Below are 20,420 nucleotides of genomic sequence, written 5' to 3' on the forward strand. Positions count from 1 at the left end.
GACTATAAAATATAGTATATAGAGATCGAAAGAACTCACCTGATATGTCGTTGCAATGAGCTGGCATCCTTGTAGCTCTTCAGGCAATTGAATCTAGGGCATTGGTAGCGTCCATCTGGATTTATGAATTTGAATAAATCCGAAAATTTCAGCTCATACCAATAATCACGGATCAATGAGTGCGCCGCCGTACTCGATGGTGGAGGCGTTTGGCTGGAGTTCGAGGCGTAGCTGCTGGGCGCTATAATAATAATTCAAATCGAAAATCAAAAGAGAAAAAAAACGAAAAAAAAACCAAAACGAAATCAAAGAAAAAAGAAGAAGAAGAATAAGAGAACATGTATCAGACATTAGAGTTACATTTGCATTATCCTAAAAGAACTACATAAAGAGAGTTTCGGGCCAAAAAGATCGATTATCGATATTTAAGAAAAAAAAAAAAAAAAAAACAATTTCAGAGATGATACTCTGAGATCTCGACTTAGATTTCATTATTTCAAATACAAACAAAAAGAAGAAAAAGTAACAAGATCTTTTTGGTAGATTATTAGTTATTAATTTCGGTTGAAAGTTGTTGAAATTAAAAAATATGTAAAAATAAAATTTATAATTATAATCGTAATCGTAATAAAAGTTGTGATATTTACAGTTAGTGTGTGGTATGCAACAGTTTATTGTGTACATAATTGCTTGTTGTTGTTCTTGGTTGGTTGATTGATTGATTGATTGATTGTTGGTGTTTTTTTTTTTTTTTTTTTTTTTTTTTTTTTTTTTTTTTGATGAAGCATATGTGAGGCGGAGGCTGTGATGCTGATGCAGTTGCGGTGGTTGATGATAAGAGGCAGCAGCTGCTTTATAGACTTAGAGGAGGCTTGCGATATACTTTTAATGAGGCGATGATGATGCATTGATTGATTGATTGATCTGGTTTTTCTTTTGTTTTTTTCTTTTCTTGTTTTTTTTTTTTTTTTTTTTTTTTTTATGGCTGTAATGAAACATGTTTAGTAATAGCGTAAAGTAGTCAAAGGCAAATGCAAACCCGCAGAACTAGTTAACTTAAATGAACATTTTTGGAATATCTATATAATCAAAAAAAAAATAAATATAGTAAATAACAATTTGATTTTGTTACAATTTTATTCAGTTACATACAAAAATAGCGGTATATATAATATATATTTATAAAAATACGTCTTAATTATGCTCTTTGACAATGTGTATAAAAATAGTATTTTTTTTTGGTTTTGTTTTTCAATTTATAAGAAAATATAGTTGTATATAAGTATGTGTGTAAGTGTGTGTATGTGTATGATTGATGACTTAAACGTAAATGTAGTTGGACAATTTATTCGTGGAATGAATTTTGTTGCTGTCACAGTTCAATTGTGATATGAGCATTAAATGAAGCGAGCGAATGAAAAGAATCGTGCATCTATATCTTCTGCCTGCCGAGTAGTAATCTCTATATAAGTATATGAATATCAACTGAAACTTGAGCTAATATAATTGTTAAAAAACCAAGTGCTCAACGGGTTTCGTTAAAGGCTAAACTTCACCTGAGCTGAGCTCTTGTTTCGACTGTTTTGTTTTCATTTCAAAAATGTATATATATTTGAACTATTTTTTGCTGTATGTAATTGTTGTTGTTGTTGTTTAAAAGTTGTACTGTTGGTTGCATTCATTTGTATTTGCTGAGATCGCTTTTTGCTTGTTGTATGGCTATCATATCATAGTTTAAGTTTAAGTGTATATAAATATATATATGTAAATGTATCTCTATGCTAGCAAGGAACTTATAATTTTACAGCTCTCAAACTAAGCTAAATATATAATTTTGTTTTTCTTTTTCTCGTTTTTTCTTTCTTTTTAGTATAATACTTTCTTTCCATTGACTTGCTTGGCTTTGGCCTTGTTCTTAACTAGACTACGTATATCAAAACAATTTTGTTTTTTTTCTTTTTGGTTTTTTTTTTCTTTTAGGAATGTGATGTTACGAAACTGCCTCTTTTAGTGCAACCTTCTCTCCTCCTAAAAAAACAGTTACTACTCTCAGTAGTTTAGTAAAATATTTATAACTTTTTATTTTTTTTTTTGCTTTAAAATGCTTTTGACTTAGCTTCGGTTTCATTTTCTTTGGACTTGCGTTTTTTCTTTCTTTCTTCTCTTTTTTTTTTTGGCTTAAAGTGTTAAAAAATATATGTTTTAAAATTAATCTTATGTAATTTTGCTTAGAAACTAACAAATGTTTAAATGTAAGTTTGTTTTTTGGCTGGTCTTTTTTGTTGGGTATTGCAACGCACAAATGTTAAAGTACAATAACTTTTTCTTGCACCATACAAATTAATTCAAATGCGGGCCAAGAAGTCACAACACTTTTTTTTTTTTTGTAAACTTTGGCGTCGCATACAATTTGCATACTTTGCATACATAAATTTATGCAAATCACATACACAAAAAATGTGAAGTGAAAGTTTAAATATGCAAAAAAAAATCAAATAAATAAAGCGAACCAAAAGCAAAAAAAATAAACTGCAAACAAATTGACAAGCAACAATATGTGCTTTGCTTATAAATATTTTCTTTCATTCAATTTTTAGTAGACACATTTTGTGCGTTGCGATTCCCAGTACTTATCAAATTATAGTTAATGGACTTTTGTAAATCGAACCGAATATTTAGATACCCTTGCAGTGGGTAGAATATATGATGAAATCTGTGAGTTGTTTGATTATGGGTGATTAAGTGTCTTAGGAGAGCATTGAGAGTGGCAAAGCGAAAGGAAATTAGGGATCTTGAAGATTTGGAACTTTTAAGATTTGATAATGAACAATATATTCAAATGGTAGATCAACTCTGTAATCAACTTGTTGAAGGTTTAAAGTGTTGATTATGATTAGAAAAAGTAATACAATTTCATTTCAAATTGTTAGTTTTTATGTTATGCTTAGAAAAAGTAGAAAATTTCATTTCGTATAGTTTGTTTCTTTAAAGGTTTAAAGTTTTGATTATGATTAGAAAAAGTAATCAAATATCATTTCGGATAATCAGTTCTTGAAGTTTTAGTAGTATAAACTTTGAACAGACAAATTGAAGACATTATTAGACGTTCTTTATAAAGTCGCCCCCATCTGCAAGGATATTGAAAGTGCGGCTAGCCACACGCTGTTTTTTTCTGGGTTCTTTGTAAGCTATCTCTTATGCGGTTTCCCATTTGGTTTGTATGCTGGCTGCTTGCATTTGAAATGCCAGCGGCAGAAAGTCCTTTTTCATTTTGGCAAAATGCGTTTTAATGTGCTTGGTTAGATTATCGCTGCGCTTGGCCGCATAATTGCAGCTGGGGCACTGAAATATCGGACGCTCTGTGGTAAAGCGGCACTCGAATCTTCGATGGCGACTCAAACTTTTGCGTGTCTTGTAGGATTTGCCGCATTGATCGCAAGCGTGTTGATACCAGGTGAGCACAAAATCTGTAAGGAAATTTTGTTGTTTGGTTTTTTTTTTTGGCCCACACAGCGCGCGCGACAGACAGAGAGGGAGAGACAGAGAAAGATGGAAGAGAAGAGAACAGCACACAACAAACACAAAAGTGTGAACGAAGCAGATGTGCGAGCGTGTGTGTGTGTGTAGGTGTGTGTGTGTGTGAGTGAATGATATTGATGAAATTTTGATGTTATACATAATGGATATGAGAGTAGTTTATTTTTATCGAATTAATTGTAATTTATAACTTATGATCTGATGACTGAATTTTGACTGAGTTTTCATTTTCTTCGTTTTTTTTTCTTTTTTTTTGTTTTTTGAGCAAGTCAAACTACATGGAAATCAAAACAGAAAACTTAAAACGTAAAAATATATATAAATACATAAGAATTATTATATATACATAAATGCATTCCACATAAAGCTTAAATATATTTGACGGGTAAAATCAAAACGTGAACACAAATCGAAAATCAAAAATTATTGTAATAAGAAACGAACAATCGAATAAGTTTGCTTAACAGTTATATCGTAAATAAAAGTGTCAGGCACGCCCACATAAAGATATAGAAAATAAAAATAGAAAATAACCCACATAGAGCATATAAACGCAGCTTGAATTCCGTAGCTCAAAATCACCCAAAAGGGAAATTGAATTACGGAACACGAAGCTGTAGTGTAAGAAAAACATCGAGTGTTAAATAATTTATTTGCTTTTTTTTTTTTTTTTTTTTTTTTGATTGAAAGACACACAAATACAATATATATATATAATATAAATATATTTTTAAAGTAAATTCGTAAATTGGTTTTTGTTTTGTTTTTATTGTGAGTAGCGCAAGGACAAGACACAAAAGCACAAGACGTTCCACACACACGCATACACAGTTACACCCACACACACACTCTGACAGCCGCTGAGTATCGAGGCATACAAATAGGCGCATGCTGGGTGTGTGTGTGTGTGTGTGCGTGGTGTGTGTATGGTTGTGTGTGTAAGCGTATTGTATGTGCGACTAGAACAAGTATAGAACCCATGTACTAGATACATATATATAGTAGATAGAGTGAGTGAGATAGATATAAGTTTCAAGAAATGAGACGCAGACAGCATAGATATATAGTATAGTATAGTAGATAAATATATGTATATATACGCATAGTTGTAGTTGTATGTGTGAGTGACAGACTTTTTGATTTGTGGTGTTTTCTTTGTTTTGTTTTTTGGTTGGTTGTACTGGTTACAGGTTACTGTGGTACAAGACTGACTGTAATATGGATAGCTGGGTCCTAGAACTGCAGCCAGTACCGAGTAGTAGGTAGTAGTAGGTAGAGTAGAAGAGTTTATCTAAAAGAAATTTAGTAATAAAAATAGGTTAGTGAAATTCTTTGTACAACAACAACAAACAGTTTCTTTTTTTTTTTTGAGTAAAAAACCAAAACGATAACAAAAAAGTGGAAAATTTTGATTGAGTGTGAAAAGCCAGCTATAAAAAAATACAATTGAAAATAGTTAATAAATTCTTTTTTCGTTTTCTTTGTTTTTTTTTTTTCTTTTTGTTTTATTCAATTAATAATATAAATTGTGGGTTTTTTTTTTTTGTTAAGTTTTTTTTTTCGTTTTTTTATGTTGTATTTTATGATAAAAATATAAATATCATTATATTATTTTAAATAATTCACATACACTTAGCATTTAGGTATACATTTTGGTGGCATATCATTTGGAATAAGTGCTTAAGTAAAAAAACATCTTAAAATTCTGATTATGTTCGTTTTTGGAGTTTTCGCTTTTTGGAATTGTTGAGTATTTTGCTCACGCTTGAGTATGTTTTTCTTTTTTCGTTTTTGTTTTTTGTTTCTGTCCCTCTTTGGGTTCGCATAGCACATCAAAAATCATACAGATTTGATTTCATGGCATCACTTACAGTTAGAGTATCAAAAAATGCTTAAATTCTAACAAATAGTTTAATGGAAATAGTTTTAGTTTTTTTTTTTGGAATGACTTAAGCAATACAAATTCGTGACGGTTTTGAGTTTACATATTTTGTGTTTTCTAGGATAAATAGTACCGTAAGGTTTCATCTCAACTGTGCAACATTGTAATACAGTTTTTTTTTTTTTTTTGTTTTTTTTTTTGGGGGTTTAAGTTTTTTTTTTTTTGTAAGACACGTTTCGCTGACTAAGGAGAGCACGCAAGAGAAAAAAAATAGAAAACATGATAAAAAATAAGTTACATAAAATAAAAAAATTAGCGCTGGAATGTCTAAGATATTCTGAGATTCAATTCGTACGTAATATAAGATATTCTTCATTCATTTGAAGGTGATTTAAGCAAAGCAGACACAAATTAAAATTATGAAATTAAATATATATGAGAATATTCAATTGATATTTGTTTTTTGTTTTGTTAATAAATACAATTAGCATTTCTAGGTTTCTAGAGTCAAATATATACTTTGGTTCGAGAAAAAGATGAATGAAACAACTTTAGTTATTGTTGTACGCAAATGGCATAGTGTTCATCAAACGCTCCTTGAGCAATGAATTCGATATGATCTGCAGACCCAGCTTCATGTTCCACTCCTCATCAAGCAAAGGATGCGGTGGCTGCGTCTTCCCCGGCGTCAATGGCTCCGGCTTGATGCCCAGCTCAGCGGCTGCTGCCAACTCTGCACTGACACTCGCCTCGCTGCCATTGTTATTGGCCGCTTCAGCGGCTGCAGCTGCTGCTGCGGCGGCGGCAGCTTGCTCCTCGACAACGGCGGCTGCTGCTGAGATGGCTGTAATGGCACCCGTGAGTCCATACGTGGGTATGGGCATCATGTGCGGCGGCAACGGAGACGTGCAGCGTGAACCGTCTTGATTCTCGTGTCGCTCGTAGTGCTCCTTGCGCAACGACAGATTCTCCGGTATGGGACTCTCACAACCATTGTGCGATCCGGCGCTGCCAACGCTTGCGCTATCGCTATGCCCGACTCCAGCATGTAGTTGACCACCACCAACTCCTCCTCCTACTGCTCCTCCTACACCAGACAAATCCAGTTTCATGTCCAGTAGTCCGTTGCTACGTGGACTGCTCGTCCTTGAACCGCTGCCCGTTGTCTGCTGGGCAATGGACGGCGGTATGCCGTGCTTGGAGACCAGATGCCTCACCATATGGTATTTGCGGCGGAAACGTGAGCTGCAGAATTCGCAATTGAAGCGCGGTGGAATGCCGATGCACTCATCGCGCATGTGTCGCTGCAGATGCCGTTTGCGCAGATAACTCTTGTTGCAAACGGCGCAGGGGAAACGCTCATGAGGATCACCGCCATCGCGTTCGTGCTTCAAATCGCCGCCAAACACGCTGTGCCCAAACTCATATTTCATATCTACGTGTGGTTATTTTTTTTTGTTTTTTTTTTTTTTCGATTGTTTTGTTGGTGTGCATTGTTTTTTGATTTGTTTAGTTTGTTGTTGGTTATTAATTTGTGGCATGTAGGTTATGATTGGTGATAGATTTTGGTGATTTCGTTTGTTATTATCAATATGAATTTGTGTGTGTTTGTGTGTGTTTTTTGGGGGGGTTTTTATGAAATGAAAATGAAAAGAAAAATAAAAAATATTGTGTGAAAAATCATAAACGCAAATCCCTTCTCGCTGTTTTCATCATCTCGTTGTTGGTTGTTATTTTGGCTTAACTTAAAACTAAACTTAAATTTCTTTTTATGGTATTTTTTTTTTGTTGAAAGTTGAATAGAACTGAATACTATATAACTAAAATTACAATTACAATTTCAATTTGACAAATACAAAATAATAATAAACAATACGACAAATTATTTTAGCTACTCTACACAAATGTAAAGAAAACAAAAACTGTTTTTCTCGTTTACTTGACCAAGTTACAAAATTTACTGAATCAAATGAATACTTAAAAAAAATATCTATCTATCAATGTTTAACAAATTTTACTAGTTAGTTGTTTTTAGGGTGTAAATATAAATTTTAAATTAAATTTATGATATAGTTAAAAAAAAAGTGGATTTGTGTGTTTATTATTGTTTGAACCACAAACGCGCGCTGTAAATTCGTATTTTCATAACTTTTTGTTTAGTGTTAGAAAAAACCAAGTTTGATTTCAATAAATAGTTGTACACATATATTTAACTTTTTCTTCAATATTTTTTTTTCGATTTTTTGTTTTTCTCTTTTTTAGCTTAGCTAAACAACATTGGAATGGAATTGCGTATATACAAAAAGTTTTGGAGAAGAGATTAGAAGAAGATTTCTACGTTTTCTTCAGCTGATGTATTCCATGCTTTTGTCGCAGATGCAACTTCAAATCGTAGCGCCAACTGCAACTAAAATTACAGAATTCACAGTGAAATTGTACGCTCGGCTTTTTGGCTGCTGCTGCAGCTGCAGCTGCAACTGTTGCTGCTGACGCGACTCTGTTGTTGTTGCTACTGCTGTTGATGCTGCTGCTGCTGGTGTTATTACAATTGTTATTGTTGCGCTTAACAGTTGCTGCCGCTGTTGGCAACAACATGCTCGAGTTTAGCAAGTTAGCCAATTGAAATGAGGCTGCTGCTGCAGACATTTGACAGCCGCTGCAATTGCTCGCATTGCAATGCAACTTGTTGTTGTTATTGTTATTATTGTTGTTGTTGTTGTGGGGTATGGTTGCATGTGTGCCATGGGCTTCACCACTGCTGTTGTTGTTGTTGCCACATTTGTACATTCTACGTATCGTTACCTCCGGCTCATAAACCTCACGCATTTCAGTCACATTTGCTGTTGTTGTTGCCACCTGACAATTGTGGCTGCTGCCGCTGTTGTTGTCGGTGTTTATTGTTGTGGCTGCCGATGCTGCTGCCGTTGTTGTTGTTGGCGTCTTTGTGGTTGTTGCTTGCTTGCTGGCAGCTGCTGCCACAACAGCGGTAGCAAAATTACAGTACAACGTCCGTAAATCTGTAAAAATTGTGGATTGGGTTGTTTTTTTGGGCTCAAAAATTTGTCGTCTTTTTTGGTTTTTTTTTGCGAAGAGAGGGGAGGAAACTTAGAGCGTACGTTGATTGTGTTGTTGTTTTGTTTTGTTTGTTGTGGTTGTTGATGCGTTTTTGTGTGTGTATGTGTGTGAATCGATGTGAAGTGGAGTGTGTTTGTATGTGTGTGTGTTTATAATTTACAGCTACTTAATTGGATAAATGATTAATTAGGCGCAACTCTCACACACATTAAAATTAGAGTTAATCATTGATTACGAACTAAAAGAGCAGAAAAATTATAATTAAAGAATATTACTTAAGAAATTATGCACACCGCGCCGACCGCCATTAATTATTATATAAATTACACAAATTATTTCGATTCCTTTTTTTTTCTTTGCATACTTCTTGCTGTTGCTGTTTCTGTTTTTTGTTTTGTTTTTCTTTTCTTCGCACATGAAAATCATAATTTGTAATAAACTTAATTTAATTACACAAACTTCTGCACCAAAATTTTACATAAACTTTTCGTGTGTAAATTAAATTTGTTATTTACCAGTTTCATTTCTCAATTCAAAAAAATATATATATGTATGTATATTCATAATTGAATTAAACTTAACGAATTTGTTGTGGTTTGTTTTACTGTAGATTTGTTGTAAATTGATTTGTGGGAGAGGGGAGGGGCGAGTGTGTGTGTGTTTTGTGGTGTGGTGTGTGTGTAAATGAAACATGCAATTTGTTCGATTGAGAATTGAAAAACACATTTTGTATCTTCTGTAAAAAATTGCATTTATTATTGTAATTTGTAATTTGATTTTTTGTTTTTTTTTTTTTTTTCTTTTTCGTTTTCATTAGTTTTTTAGTTACTTATTTTTTTCGTACATTAATTTGTAAATACAAAAAAAAATAATTTCAACTTGAATTTTGATTATCGCTGCTGGAAATATAAGTTGATTGAATTAAAAGAAAGAATTGCACACAAAATACTTTTCGGATTTCCAAAGAAAATGCAAAAGTAAAAATGCTGCCACACGCTGCGCTCTTTGGTTAATAATGATTAGTTGAAATAAATGATCGTATAGCTTTTTTGTTTTCTTTTGTTGTTGCTGTGCATCCGTGGCGTCTTTTCGTTGCACTTTTCCCCCTTCTTCCCAGCCATCCCCCCAAATACCCTTGTCACCACAATAAGAGAGAGAAAGGATTTCAACAATTAAGCGTTGCTGCATCGCTGCTGCTGCTGTTGTTGCTGCCATTTTTCGTGGCTTTGGCAACAGCTGCTGCGGCAGCCAGAACTTGCAACTGTTGCTGCTGTTGCAATTGCTTTTGCAACTGCTGCAGCGCCTGCTGATGCAACTGTTGCTGATAGTAACTGCTATCGAGGGACTGTTGTTGTTGCTGGCCATCATCATCATCGTTATTATCCACCTCATCATCATCATCGTCGACCACAAATGTTTGCGGTTGTCGCGACTGCAACTGTTGCTGCTGTTGTTGCTGCTGTTGCTGCGAGTCATCGATAAACTCGTCCAGTCCATCGTCCAACATATCCAGATCAACAATATCGCCGGCTGTTGACGTCGCTGCTGCTGCTGTTGGCTGCAGGGCTTTGGCCGCAGCGCGTTGCTGACGCTTGAACAGCGAACGCATCGCAATTTCCGGATGCTTTTTACGCACATGCTGACGCAAGTGATCGGCTCGCTTGGTGCGATGCCCGCACACCGAACACACCATCGACTTGCCCTTGCCGCACTCCTGTCGCAAATGGCGACGCAGTGTGCCATGGCGTCGATAGGTTCGATAACATTGCGGACAAGTGAAGCTCTCTTCGAGCTGCAAGAGGGCGCCACTTGAGCTGCCGAGCATCGATTGAAAGTTATCGAATTGCGGTGCTTGAAAATGTGTTGTTGTGTTTGCTGTTGTTGTTGTTAAGCTGCTGCCTGTTGCAGTTGCATTTGCTGTTGTTGTTGAGGTTGAGGTGCTGCTGCCCTGATAATGTTGTAAATGCATATCGCTGAAAGTCTCGCAACTATCGTCCTGCTTGCAACTGCTGTTGCTACTGTCATGTTGTTGTTGTTGTTGCTGCTGCTGATGCTGATGCTGATGCGTTTGTTGTTGATAGCCTGAAATTTGTTTTTGTTTTGTTTTCTTTGGTACATATTTTTCGCATAATTTCAGTTTCAATAATTGCATATGGATTTTCTGACTCAAGTTAATAATTGTTTTTTTTTTTAAATTTGGCATGCTTTGGGTTTTTAATTGGTTTGTTTTTTTTTAGTGTAAATTTCTGCTCAGTTTTCAAGGCAAAAACAAGCAATGATTAGTTCGTTATCAAAATGCCATTAGAATTAATTTTTTTTGGATAAGCATTATTTTTTTAGATTTAATTTTGTTAATTTTTTTTTTCGTTGAATTAATTTTTTTTTAGATTTGTTTTACGCGTTTTTTTGTCAAACAAAAACAAATTTCAAACAGGCAAAAATTAAATGCAATCAGCAGCGCAGACAGGTTAATAAAGTAACAACGAAATAAAGTAAAAAGGAGGAGAGAACAGAGAGTTGAAGAGAGGCAGGAGCAAAGTCACGTTAAGGAAACTAAAGAGAGGCTTTACCAACATGTCGCCAAGCCTCTCCTGATGTATTTTTGTGTATGTGTGTGATGAGTTGGGGGGCTTAAGTATGATAGAAAGAGACAGAGAGAGAGAGCTGACTTTTAGTGGCGTTTTAAATGAGAGTATGATTTTGCTTATGAGTATGTGTGTAAGTGTGAGTGCAAGACGTATTCTTTGGGCAGGCATAGGAGCAGCAAAATAAGTAGGAGAGAGACGAACACACACAGGCACGTGGCACTAGCATTCAATACGAGAAAAAAAACAAACATTTGACTTTCTTTTTCATTGGTTGATTGGGACTTTTCGGATCTGTAGCTGTCCTTTGTTGTCTCGTCCGTGTTTACAAGTATGATATATGGATGTGTAAATGAGTATGTGTTATTTTCAGCCTGACAAACAAAAACACTCTTTAATTCGGAATTCGACTGTCTGCTGGCAGCAATAAATTACGCTCTTTAATCATAAAAAATACTCTAAAATATATGTGTATGTTTATGTATAAATAGACGTATATGCAAAGTAATTTTTGGGTTGGTATGAGCGAGACCGAAAAAAAAAGAAAGTAGAACCTAACACGAATATTTGGTATGATGCTTCTTGACCTTGCAGTGACGATTCAATGAATCTTTACGCTTGAACCCAGCATCACAAACGGCACAACGAAAATTCTCTAACATGCCGCACTCGAACTCTAGATGGCGCTTGAGCGCCGAGATACGCGAATACGAATTGGGACATTGTGGACACTGCAATTTGCCATCGTCTCGTTGGTCTGCATTGCGCGCTAGCGTCGCTGCCGAACTGCTGCTGCTGCGCTGCATTAATGGCGGCGACAATAATTTTTGACCAGCAGCCACCCCCGTTACAGTTTTCCGTTTACGTGATCGCAATTTGCTGCGTCGCATTGCTGTGACTGGCACTAAGAGCGGCGACGATGGCGACGGTAGTAGTTGTGGTTGTGTTGTTGCTGGTGGGGGAGGCGATGGCGATGGTAGCTTCATCATGGTGTCTAAGTAAAACGATGCTTGAGTTATGCTCAATTCAAGCAAACCTGCAATGAAATTGTGTTTGTGCACGTGAAGAGCGCAAAAGAGTGAAAGAGAAAATGATAGAGAGCAAGAGCTAGGTAAAAGCTTGTTGGATAGCACGACGACAACTTTAGCAGCATTTAAATTTCAAAGGCAAACAGCAGCTCTAATTTCCTGTGATACAAATTACACGCATACATTTTGCTCAAAGTTGGCATAATTTATTACGCTTAGAGAACAACAAAAATGTTTTGCAATTCTATACAACACTACAACACCACACTTAGGACTACACTAAAGAGAGCGCGCACTCTTTTCATTTCTATTCCCTTAACTTATTCTTTCTTTAGCATGCCCTTGTGCACATAGTAATAATGATCTTGCAGCTTGAAATTATAGTGAAAACCTCGACCGCACATGCGACACACATATTTCTTGGGCTGATTGCACTCTTTGCGCATGTGACGCGTCAATGTACCCAGCACCTGATACCTGCGACCGCAAGTCTCGCACACATAAGGCGCCGCCACAGCTGATGTTGTTGTTGTTGCTGATGCTGACGGCACTGCATCCAAGGCTGCATTTCTAAAGAGAAACAGAGACAACAACAAAATGGCACTAATATAGAGGGAGCAAAGCAAAAACTTCAGCAAAGAGAGTCAATCATCAAAGAGAGAGAGTGAGTATAACATTGAAAGAGAGTATGCAAAATGAAAACAAAAGAAGAGCTTTTACCTGCGAGACGATATCAGTTTAGTGCTGCCCAATTTGCGTTTGCGCCGGGACTTGTTGCGTGTGGAGGCTGAGGCTGAAGCGGATTGGGACTGGATGTTGGTGATCGAGGAAGAGCTGCTGCTGTTGGCATTTGCCTTTCTTCGAGTAATGCGCTTTGAGCTGCTGCTGCTGCTGCCACCTATGGCTGCTGCAAGGCAACAACAAATATATGCCAGAAGAAACGACAGATTGCGGCCACACATTGTAAAAAGAGAGAAGAGATAGAAGAGAGAGAGAGAGAGAACATGGCTCAGAGGCTTATGGCAACACATCAACATCAACAACATCAAACTAGAACAATCTCTAATATTCTAACTTCTAACTAGACTATCCCTATCAAAATCTCTCGCTGGCTTGCCTAACACTTCTATAGAAAAAAGCTCTTAAAGCGCTTTCGCTCTCTCGTCTGCTAAGTTTAAACCGAATTAAATTAACTTTGGATTTGAGTTTAAAATTCCGTTTTATTTGTTGTAATATTTTTTCTGTATTTTGTTTTTGTAACAAAAATATATGTATGTAAATTGTATGTGTGAGATACATATAAAAAAAATAATAAGAATATATTGTTGCATTAAGATCAGGCACTGAGCCGATGTGTGTGATGGTAATGATCTTGCAGCTTGAAATTATAGTGAAAACCCCTGCCACACAAGTGGCACACATATTGCTTGGGCTGATTGCACTCTTTGCGCATGTGGCGCGTCAACGTCGAAAGCGTTTGATATCTGCGACCGCAGGTCGGACACACGTGCAACGACGGTGACGTCGACGACGACATCGCCGCCATCGCCAACGTCATCGACATCGACGTCGACATCGATGACTGTTGATGATGATGATTTTGATGACTACGACGCTTTTGCTGCTGCTGTTGCATCACCATCGATCGGCTGGACTTTCTTCGGGCATTGAACTTTAAATTGCTTGGATGCATCAACATCTCTTCTGAGCACACAGCAGAGCAGAGTAAGAGTGAGAAAGGGAGAGAGAGAGAAAGAGACACACAAATAGAGAGTGGCTTTTAAAAAGCAAAAAGCAAACAAAAAAATTAACACAAGAATCTGCTTTTAAAATACTCCTAACTAGCATTCGTACTATAAAATATTCTTTTCTAATGAAAAAAGCTCTTTCTTAAACGCTTGAAAAAAGTTTCGACATAATTGTTTGTAATTAAAGTGTTGCAAGTACAAGTTGAAAGCAAAGTAAAGCCCAGTTTAAGTACAATAACCAAACTACAAAGTAAATATAGATGGGAGTGTGTGCTACATACATTATACATATTGACAAGAGAGAGAGAAAGAGAGGGGGAGAGAGATAGAGCTTAATTCAATTTTAAGATTAATAATAAACAATGTAAATTGTTTGTTTATTTTTTTTGTTGTTGTTTTGTATAATTGATAATCGTATAAACTAGTTTACTACGACGCAACGATGCGACGTCATGAGTTTTGTACAGTTATCACCAAAAGCTTTAATAAACCGTTGCAGCCTTATAAAGCACTTGATAATTGTGCTTTTTATAGGCCAGGCCAAGCAGCAAAATCACACGCACGCAACACAAAGTGGGTCAAGGCCAAGCAAACAGCTTTCCAAGAGACTAATATCACAACCAAAAGCGCGCCGGCAATATTAAAATCCCACCAAGTGAAATCCCTTTCTAACTGCCATCCTTTCTCGAAGCGAAACATTTTTCAGTGTATTTTTAAAAGACAGTTGAAAACTGGAACCATTAAAACTTATATAAGAGACATTTCGAATAGATGACATACTGCATTTCTTAGAAAACCCATTAACATGCGCGCAATGAATAATAAAAGTAGATTTTGTGTGTGTGTGGTGTAGAGAATTATGCATTCTCTTAAAAAGTGAGAGATCACAACAAAAAACAAAAATTAAATGCTGCGCTTACTTTTTTAGACAATAATGCTAATGAATCTGGAAATTCCAACAATAACGCAAAACTGGTTTTGGACTTTTTTGCTATTGCAACTAATAAAACACAAAAGAGAATCTCGCACTCATCAACTACTTCATCATTGACAGCATCAAACTGCATAGCGACGAAATAAGGGAGAGAGGAGACAGCATTATCTTCAGAGAAACAATGGCGCAAAAACAACAAATCACCGCAAGCTGATTAAGAATCTCATACACACTCACACACACAGAAGGAGAGACACGAAAAAGTGTAGAAAAATCTTTGTCCGACCTTGAACTTGAACGAATCTTTCGAGTTCTTATTGTTGCTTGCTTGATGTTGTTGTTGTTGATTAACAACAGTAAGCTGTGACTACGACTATGATGATATTTAAGCCGGGGAGAGATAGAAGAGTGAAGAGGCCATATAAATTATGGGAAATCAAGCTTTCGAGGGAGAGACACTCTAAATGTGGTTTGACAAGACAAATGACGCACATAAAATGTGATGCAGAAAATATAATATGGTGAAATGTACAATATTTTAAAAAGAAACTAACTGAATATTCCGCTTCCTAAAACTTCTTTCTTTTTCTTGAGAACAGATAATAAGAAATATAAATTGAAAGGGAACGCAAAATGAATATATTTTGTATTTGTTTTGTGTTGTCTTGTCTAGGGATAAAATTGTTGGGAAATTCAATCAGATTTCATCAACACAAAAACAGAGGCAACCAAATGGGAAAGGGGGAAAAGGAGTGTGTTGTGACACTGGGACCAGAGCGTAATGCAAAATTCAAGAAGAAAATATGTAATAATAAGATTAAGTATCGAGATATATACACAATATATATCCATAAATAAATATATATACTTGCATAGTTTAATGTGTAAACACTTAAAGATAATGCAGCGTAACGTAGATAAAATGAAGGGATGATTATAGTTGGTAGATAGTTTGGAGTTTATATAGCTTACCCTGCTGCCGGCGATATAATATGTAAGCAACAACAACAATTGCTCAGCTTTAAACTCGCGCTAAAGCTTTGCGATCTCTTTTCGTACATTACCTGAAAACGCTGTAATTTTGATTTTGATTTTTTTTTTTTTCTGTTTCTGTTTCAAATTTGGTTTCTTTTCGGTAAAATGTGTAGACGTGTTTTCTCCTTTTTATCATTTAGATGGAGGGAAGTGGAGTTTATGGACAGAGAGTTGATGGAGGATAGCAGGGGATAAGAGGGGATTTGGATTGGACTTTTCTTTCTTTTTTTTTTGTTGGTACAAACAAAAATGAACTTAAAATATCAAAATTAATTTCATTTTTTTTGCGTACTTCGCCCAACCGATACCGTCGAGCGAAGCATACTTACCTGAGATAGTGAGAAAAAGAGAGATACTCAACCCGGAAAGACCAACAATACACTCTGTAGGTGGCGCCACCTATCGAGTACCAGCTAAAGCAACAACTGTACCTCGCCATCCGCTGGATGGCTACATGCTTTCTTAGCGGCATTAACTCGACTTTGGATGACGTTCGATGGACAGCGGCTCCTCCAGATGATCCTCCATTGCTTAAGATTCTTTCTTCTTCTTTTGGGATTTTTTTTCACTTGTTCACTTAACATGATAAGAGTGTTCAAAAAAGTGTTAAACCCGACACGACGCGAAGCAATAACGCTCTCTTTAAACAAAGAGAACGCCGTATGCTTTTACTTTACGATAAGCGATAACGATAAAAAGATCAAGCGCGCGCGTTTTGTCTGGCAACCATAAGGTTCGAGCCAAAGACGAAAGAAAAATGCTTACAGACTAATATAAACATAATAATGTAGATAACACAAATCAAAGTCAATAAATGAAACAAAAAAGTCCCGTCAACCAAAATTAAGCAAAATTATATAGATATATATACATAGATCTGCATATATATATATGTATGTATGTATAATGTAATATACACAGTACTAAAATTACAATTTAAAAACTGCATGCGTATTTCTCATTTTTAATTATAGTTGTAAGAAAAATAATAATCGTAAAATAAATCAACTAAAAGTGTGTAATAAACATTAGCTCGCGCTGGAGAGAGAGAGATAGAGACACAGAAAGAGAATAAAGAGGAGGACGGAAGTGGGGAAGTGGTGGAGCACTTAACGAAAACATAACAGATAATGTTGGCAATTATGTAAAATGAATACGAATGTGGCGCATGAAAGCAAATGCAACAAAATGATAACGTATAAAGTGTGCCCATATATATGTGTGTTGTGAGTGGTGTCTGTGTGTGTGTGTGGATGTGTGAACAAAACAAATTGTTAAGAAAACTTGGAAAATCTTGTATAAAAAATATCCAAGTTATTTATTTAGTAGTTCAAATTGCTAGAACAATAACAAAACTTTGGACACAACACTAGAGGGGAGCTTTTATTTAACTGAGAGAGAGACAGAGAGAGCGAGAGAGAAAGCACACCCTTCTGCAAAAACACGCACACACGGATATCAAGTGATGGGGGAGTGAGTGAGATATAGTATAGTGAGCAACGCTGGGTCGGTTTCGCACACACACAGAGAGCAGCTTGTATTATCACTCACTCTCTCACTTACACACACACACGCACGCAAAGTAACATAATTTAAGACTAACTTAAAATGAGACCAAGTCGCAGCTGCATTGTGTATGTGTGTGTATGTATGTGGTGTGTGGGTGAAAATGTATGTGTGCAAAATGTGTTTAGAGAGAGCGTAATTGAAGTGTCTTCGTTTTCAGATTGTGTGAAATTGAGAGAAAATTAGAAGAGAGATAGAGAGCTAAGAGAACTTGCGGCTTATGTTAAAGAATAATATAAACCTTTGTGTAAATACGTGTTTGTGTTAAATAAATAATTCAATATACATAAAATGTTAAAAACCAAATGTGGCACAAAAAAAAACACCAAATACATAAGAAATAATGATATAGCCAAAATAGATTACGAAATATGATAATTGTATATAAATAATAAATGTATAGAAAAAAGTAACAACAAATCATACATAAAACACATTTCATAAAGCGTAAATGAATTGATGGAATGAAAAAGGGAGCAGGTGAGTTATTACAGTTAGTTAAAATAGTGGGGAGAATTTTCGGGGGTAGCGTTTCTCAGGGCAAATGTTTGTTTGTTTGTTTGGTTGATTGTGTGTGTTTGTGTAAATGTGTATTTCAATTAATTTGTTGCGATAGATAATGTGTGTGTGTGTGTGTATGTGTGTTTGGTGGTTTGTGTTAAAAATTAAATATAAGTAGTTTTAATTTATCATAAAATACAATTATATATACAGGAAAAAACTTGTTATACGAATTATGTGTGATCAAATTAAAAAAAAAATAATTAAGGTGTTAAGTTAGTTGTTTAATTCAAAAACAATATTTAAAAAAGTAGTAATTAAAATAAATTAAAGTGTAGTACTTTCAACTTGCACAAATTATTAATTTTCTTTGGTTTCTTTGTTAATCATTCTTTGAGGCGGGGTGAGAGCAAAAAGCGCAACAAAAACCAGAATCAAATTTCTATGCGTTTCTTTTTATAAATAAATTCAAAAGTATTATTGTTTTTTGCAATCTTGTTTTTGTTTGCTCTTTTCACTCTTTCCTGTATTTTGTATTCTTTCTTTACTTGTTTTTTTTTTTTTAGTAATTTTGCAAAAATATTCGTATTTAATTTTTGTATCTTTCTTTCTTGTTGCTTGTTTTTTCTTTCTTTCTATGCTGCGCTTTCTGCTGCCTAATAAATGTTATATTCTATCTCAACGTTTAAGAGCTTTTTTCTCGGAGCACGACTTTCGTATGATAATAAAAATGGTATTTGTTGTATGACATTTTAAGAACTGCTGTTTTTTTTTTAATCAAAAAGATCAAGTAGAAGTAGAAGAAGAATATGAAGACAACAACAACAAATATATTATATGCATATTTAACGAAAAACAAAAGTGAGTAATATGAAGAATTTGAGAGAGTTGTGATGATCTTGAAATACTTGTTGTCTTTAATTATAGAAATTTATATTTATCTGTTGTTTTTTTTTATGTGATATGATATTACGTATTTTCAATTCATTTGAAATTTCTTCTTCTACAACAACTAATTTGCATTTGAAATTTGTAGCTGGTCGTCGTGCTCAGATAATAATAATGGTCTAACCATAAACTAAACTGTTTTATATTTTGCTTTTTCATTCGTATTTCATAGTATAGTATATATAGTCGAGATATAACTCGCTATTATCTTTCGGGTATAGAGTATGCAACAAAAACTCACCTTGTGGATCCCGTTGCTGTGCATCCTGTGCGGCCATTAGTCCAAGTTCATCCTGAGATCTGTCGTGTTGCCATGTTGCATATGCTGCACGAATACAAAAAATTGCAAATTAGTTGTCAATCCGATTTAAGAGTTAAATGTATTTATAATGTACCTTGACTAGATCCATCGCCACCCTGACTGGTGCCAGCCGCTTGATCCAGCTCTTCCATTGTCATATCTTCCTCATCCAAAGTCAAATCCTCAACGTTCTCATCGTGCGCATCCTCATCGTATTCGGCCTTGGGCTCAATTACCATTTCAGTTGTTGCGGTTGTTGTTATGCTATTATCTTTGATCTTTTGTTTATGATTCGACTTGTCTAGAGTGGCCAATTGCTTAACGACACCTGGATGAACGGCAACGGCGCCACTTGCAACACCAGCACCACCACTTGCCACATCCATTTCATCGGCTTCGCCTTGGGTGCTTTCATTCTGTTGTTGCTGTTGTTGTTGTTGTACATTGTCGGTGTTAATGGCATCGCTTGTGGTTTGTTGTTGCTGCTGCTGCTGCTGTTGTTGGGCGCCCTGGGCAGCTGTCGATGTTAGTTTAGCGCTTTCAGTCTTTTTGGTAACGTTACTGCTGCTGCTGGTCAATGGCTGGGTCGATACTTGGATGCTGCTGCTGCCACTGGCATTTGTTGCTGCGGCGGCGGCACCAACGCTGCTACCGCTGGCCAATTGAGTGCTGACCAAAGCGGAGGCGGCGAGGCTAGCGCTTGTTTGTTGGAGGATTGACTGATTGGAGGCGGCGGCGACTGCTTGCAGCACTGACGAATTCGAGTTGTCGTGCATATCTGCAATATACAAACAAGTTGTTGCAAGTTGTAATTATAATGCTCAAGTTCTAGAATTATGTTTGCTTTTTGCCTACCATTTTCCATGCTGCGGCGTCTCACTTTTCGACGACGACGCGATGGACTCGAGGAGCCTTCGCGTGATCCAGACACATCACCAGACACATCCATGGCACCACGCGATCGCTTCGTCTGCTCCAGCGTATAGGTGCCGCTCAGCTTGACGCGATGATGTGCATCCGATTTGGTGGCCTGTTGCGCTGCAGCCTGGGCGGCTGCCGCAGTGTTGCCACTGGCGCCACTGTTGCCACCACTGCGATTGTCGGACAATCCCTTGATCTGCAACGATTCAGCGGCCTTGAGGAGCGCAGCGAGTTGATCCTGCGAAATATTGACCTCGCCGCGATACATGTAATCCATCATGGCGCGCAGTTCCTGATATTTGACATCCTTGAGTATGAATATCGGGTGCTTGTCGTACTGTTCTTGCAGCAATGTCTAA

General features: G+C 36.2%; 1 protein-coding gene across 27 annotated transcripts in view; it reads right to left on the reverse strand.

The window, feature by feature from the left end:
• Positions 1–20,420, reverse strand: part of LOC117569144 (longitudinals lacking protein, isoforms F/I/K/T) — a 75,540-nt gene that overhangs the window by 42,493 nt on the left and 12,627 nt on the right. For 15 of the 27 annotated variants that reach the window (XR_007954730.1, XM_034250180.2, XM_034250191.2 and 12 more), the window contains exons 3-5: positions 19,996–20,416; positions 19,235–19,918; positions 19,081–19,164 (exon numbers count right to left, since the gene is read on the reverse strand). Coding sequence is in view for 26 of the 27 variants with exons in the window: in XM_034250180.2 (XP_034106071.1) it covers positions 19,081–19,164; positions 19,235–19,918; positions 19,996–20,416 (1,189 nt within the window). In the remaining variant the exon portion in view is untranslated. The other 12 variants (XM_052003720.1, XM_034250199.2, XM_034250194.2 and 9 more) reach the window with 11 other exon arrangements.

Source organism: Drosophila albomicans, chromosome 3, assembly GCF_009650485.2.
Source record: "Drosophila albomicans strain 15112-1751.03 chromosome 3, ASM965048v2, whole genome shotgun sequence".
In the NCBI taxonomy this organism is placed as follows: domain Eukaryota; kingdom Metazoa; phylum Arthropoda; class Insecta; order Diptera; family Drosophilidae; genus Drosophila; species Drosophila albomicans.